At 40.9% G+C, this 3,944-nt stretch overlaps 1 protein-coding gene across 2 annotated transcripts in view; it reads left to right on the top strand.

Annotated features, from left to right (window-relative positions):
* The first annotated feature begins 329 nt into the window (after nucleotides 1-329).
* Nucleotides 330-3,944, top strand: part of uba6 (ubiquitin like modifier activating enzyme 6) — a 20,310-nt gene continuing 16,695 nt past the window's right edge. For both annotated transcript variants that reach the window (XM_060864546.1, XM_060864547.1), the window contains exons 1-2: nucleotides 330-413; nucleotides 1,142-1,235. In XM_060864546.1, coding sequence (XP_060720529.1) covers nucleotides 1,198-1,235 — 38 coding nt within the window. In that variant the 5' untranslated portion in view covers nucleotides 330-413; nucleotides 1,142-1,197. The remainder of the gene's footprint in view (nucleotides 414-1,141; nucleotides 1,236-3,944) is intronic.

The raw sequence follows: 3,944 nt of genomic DNA on the forward strand, positions 1-3,944 counted from the left end.
GTGCCCCCCATACAAGACAATACAGACATAAATAACACTATACTATACAAGACAATACAGACATAAATAACACTATACTATACAAGACAATACAGACATAAATAACACTATACAATACAATACAGACGATGAGATACAATATAGACAGGATGATTATATTGTATCTCATCGTCTGGCAGATTTATGTCTATACTTTTGAGAGTCACAAACTGCTGGAACCGAATTCCTTGTGTGTGTCAACACATTTGGCCAATAAACCTGATTCTGTTTCTGATTCTGATTCTTTTAATACATTTTTTTGCCCCGTCTTTGTTTCTCCTCGTCAGCAGATGGCGCAATGACGCCCTTCTAGCTCGCGAGCTGCCGGACGAACAAACCGTAGACGCTTTTCGGTCCCTCGCGCACACTGACAGGTAACGTCAACTCACTCTAAACTGGTTTGTTTGTCGTTTTGCGATTTTTATGCTGTTAGTTAAAGGCTTCAGGATCGACACTATTCACGGAAACAGCTAGAATTAGAGGCAGCTAACCGCTTTCTTGATAAACATGCAGGCTGGAATCATTTTTAAACGCTAGCCGGTTAAGCTAACGACACTCTGAGTAAGCGGCTTTTCATCGCGCCCGCATTCGGCCAAACCCCGCCTCCTATTCTGTGATTCGTTGCTGGGTGATTGGCAGCATGTGCGCGCCGAGCCGACAAATCAACAGCGTGAGAACGTACAGCACGAACCAATCACAGCGCAGCATTCGTTAAACGGGTGGGATATGAAATGTTTACGAAGCGGTTAGCCGTGGTTAGCTGAATGAAGTTGATCAGGAAAACAGTCACTGTTTCGACTCAAATAAATTCTCTCTCTAACAAGTTTAAAATTTAAGACCATTAGCTGTGTTAATTCATTCCATAAAAGTGAAAAAGTGAGTGTTTAAAAAGTGACATGCTAGCTAGCTAAGCTAACAAGCTGAAGGAATTAATGTGTCCAGTCTGAAATATAAGGAACATGATTATAATACATTAATATGTTAAAAAAAAAAAAAAGTGTTTTATAGATATCAGACATCCAGATGTCACTGTATACAAGTCATATTATATCATATCAGGTACCTGAATGCAGTAATCTGATCATTTCTTCTGTTTGTTCAGCCTGATTCGAGTCTACATCAAGAACAAGGTGTCCCCTTTATCTCCCCTGTCCAAAAATGGCAGACCCGATGGAGATAGACGATTCATTGTACAGGTGAGAACGACAATGAGGTCTTACGTTTACAGCATTTCTCTGACTCTCTTCTCTTATCCAAGTCTCTAATCGTTCTATACGTTAACTCTGGGTCACTAGGTTACAGACTTAAGATACCGTGAGTCTGAAACACTGTTTAATGTACATACAATAAACAGGGGATAAAGTGCTAGTTAAAGTGTTTCATGAATAAGTAGGTCTTTAACTGTCGTTAGAAGAGAGCCAGTGACTCAGCTGTCCGGACCCCTAGGGGTGGCACCTTGGTGCCAGAACAGAAAAGAGTCTTGTTGTAGTGTTAATTTCGTCACCTATTTTTAATTTAGTCTTAATCTTGTGCCAAATGTCCTTGTTAGTTTTAGTCATATTTAGTCGTTCACATATCTTTTTTTTGTTAGTCAAGTTTTAGTCGACTAAAAGTCTCGTCATTTTAGTCTAGTTTTAGTCAAAAGAAAACTCAAGGTATCTTAGTCAAGTTTTAGTCGACTAAAAGTCTTTTAATTTTAGTCTAGTTTTAGTCAAAAAATTGTAGCTTGACCACATCTGGAATCTATTGTAAGAATAAATACAATGAGGCCTCATTAAATGCAATAATATCAGGAACACAAGTGTTATAGTGGAAATAAATAACTTAATGAAAAGCCTAAGATCAAAACTGTAGGTGTGTGTATATATATATATATATATAAATTACCGACTTAATCCAAGTTATACATGGTATTGCACACACCATTATTGATGATATTTGGAGCAATATTACATGTAATTGTTAAACTTGATTCCCTCACATATACATTTGCTTTTAAGCCTAATTATTTATTTTGATTATAATGTGATTGTGACAGAGACGTGGGAAGAGGTTTCAGGTTGGAGGTGCTGAGTTTTTTCTATCACCACTTTTGAATAAGAAACAATATCAAGGCTATAAAACTTGTCAAAACTCCGCGAATCACAAAAGTATCAGTGAGAAGTTGAGAACACTCGTTTAAACAGTGCATACACTCGAACTTGACCGCACATCACATTTTATACTTTATTGATACTGCTTTATTAAGCCTTCCTAGACAGTGGACTTGCGCTCAGGATTTTTTATTTATTTATTTATTTATTTGAGCGGCGTGTGGACGGATTCTTTCTACGCACACACTATTTTATTTCTTGATAACAGACCGCTGCGAACTATAACACACCGTTGCCATGAAAAACAGAGCGTTGCCATGGACACACAGGATTCTTACCGTAGAGACGGAGCGCACTATTTTCTTTAGAGGAAGCAATACAATCGTTTTTAAATCAATAAACTCCTTTTTTAAAATCATCATTTTGTGTCAAATTATTGATTTATTTGGTAGGTAGCAATATAATAATCGGGATCCGCTTCACGGACCTGTAACTTGAGCAACAGCGAAGCCGCGAACTCGTGCTGAATATTTTAAAGGCGTAACAGCTGATGAAAAAGCAGAGACAATTGTAGACGAAAATGAAGAGAGATTTTATCTTAGCGTTTTTGGACAGCGGTGCAGTCTCGTCATCGTCTCGTCTTAGTCATGAAAAAAAAGGTTGTTGACGAACATATTTCGTCTCGTCTCGTCTGACGAAATTAACACTATCTTGTTGTGACACTATCTTACCCTGAGAGACGGTGGAACCAGTCGAGCAGTACTGGTAGATCTGAGGGTGCGGGGTGCAGTGTGAGGAGTGATGAGGGCTTCGAGGTCAGAGGGAGATGGTCCGTTTTTGGCTTTGTAGGCAAACATCAGTGTTTTGAATCTGATGCGTGCAGCTACCGGAAGCCAGTGGAGGGATCGCAGTGGCTGGGTGGTGTGTGAGAACTTGTGCAGGTTGAAAACAAGCATTTTGGATCGTTTGCAGAGAACGGATTGCGTTCATAGGGAGACTCATAGGTCTTAAATCTCTTGCTACCAATCCAGGTGGAATGCAACTACTGTATCTACCCTCTTGTGCATACACGAGCACACAGATGCAGCCTGATTGGCTGGTGTCTCTGTGAGAGACAGGAGAGAATGAGAGCGTTTGTATGTTAACTGTCCTTCTGTGAAAGCACTGATGGTTTCGCGCTCTAGGACTCTCATTTCTGGGAGCTTCGCTTTCTTTCACCCTCTGACGCTTTTCACAGCAGCCCACAGCATGTGTGGTTGTTACAGACGAAGATTTCCTACACCTAAAAGTTTAGAACTGTAACACAACGTGTGTAGACTGATCCTGCTGAACACCCAGAGAGTGGCCCTTAGGGGGAAATATCTAATGTATCCACTGACACCATGGGGGTGATGTGTTACAGAGTCACTGCTGCCTCCATGACGTTATTAATGCTCAATAACAGAACTAGACTGTGCTAAACTATTTGTTCATGACCTCATATACTGAACAGGAGTCTCTCTCTCTCTCTCTCTCTCTCTCTCTCTCTCTCTCTCTCTCTCTCTCTCTGTCTCTCTCTCTGTCTCTCTCTCTCTCTCTCTCTGTCTCTCTCTCTCTCTCTCTCTCTCTCTCTCCCCCTCTCTGTCTCTCTCTTGCGCGCTTTCTCTGTCTCTCTCTCTCTGTCTCTCTCTCTGTCTGTCTCTGTCTCTCTCTTTACTTTCTCTCTCTCTCTCTCTCTCTCTCTCTCCCCCCCCCTCTGTCTCTCTCTTGCGCGCTCTCTCTGTGTCTCCCTCTCTCTGTCTCTCTCTCTGTCTGTCTCTCTCTTTACTTTCT

The sequence above is a fragment of the Tachysurus vachellii genome, chromosome 2, assembly GCF_030014155.1.
Source record: "Tachysurus vachellii isolate PV-2020 chromosome 2, HZAU_Pvac_v1, whole genome shotgun sequence".
In the NCBI taxonomy this organism is placed as follows: Eukaryota; Metazoa; Chordata; class Actinopteri; order Siluriformes; family Bagridae; genus Tachysurus; species Tachysurus vachellii.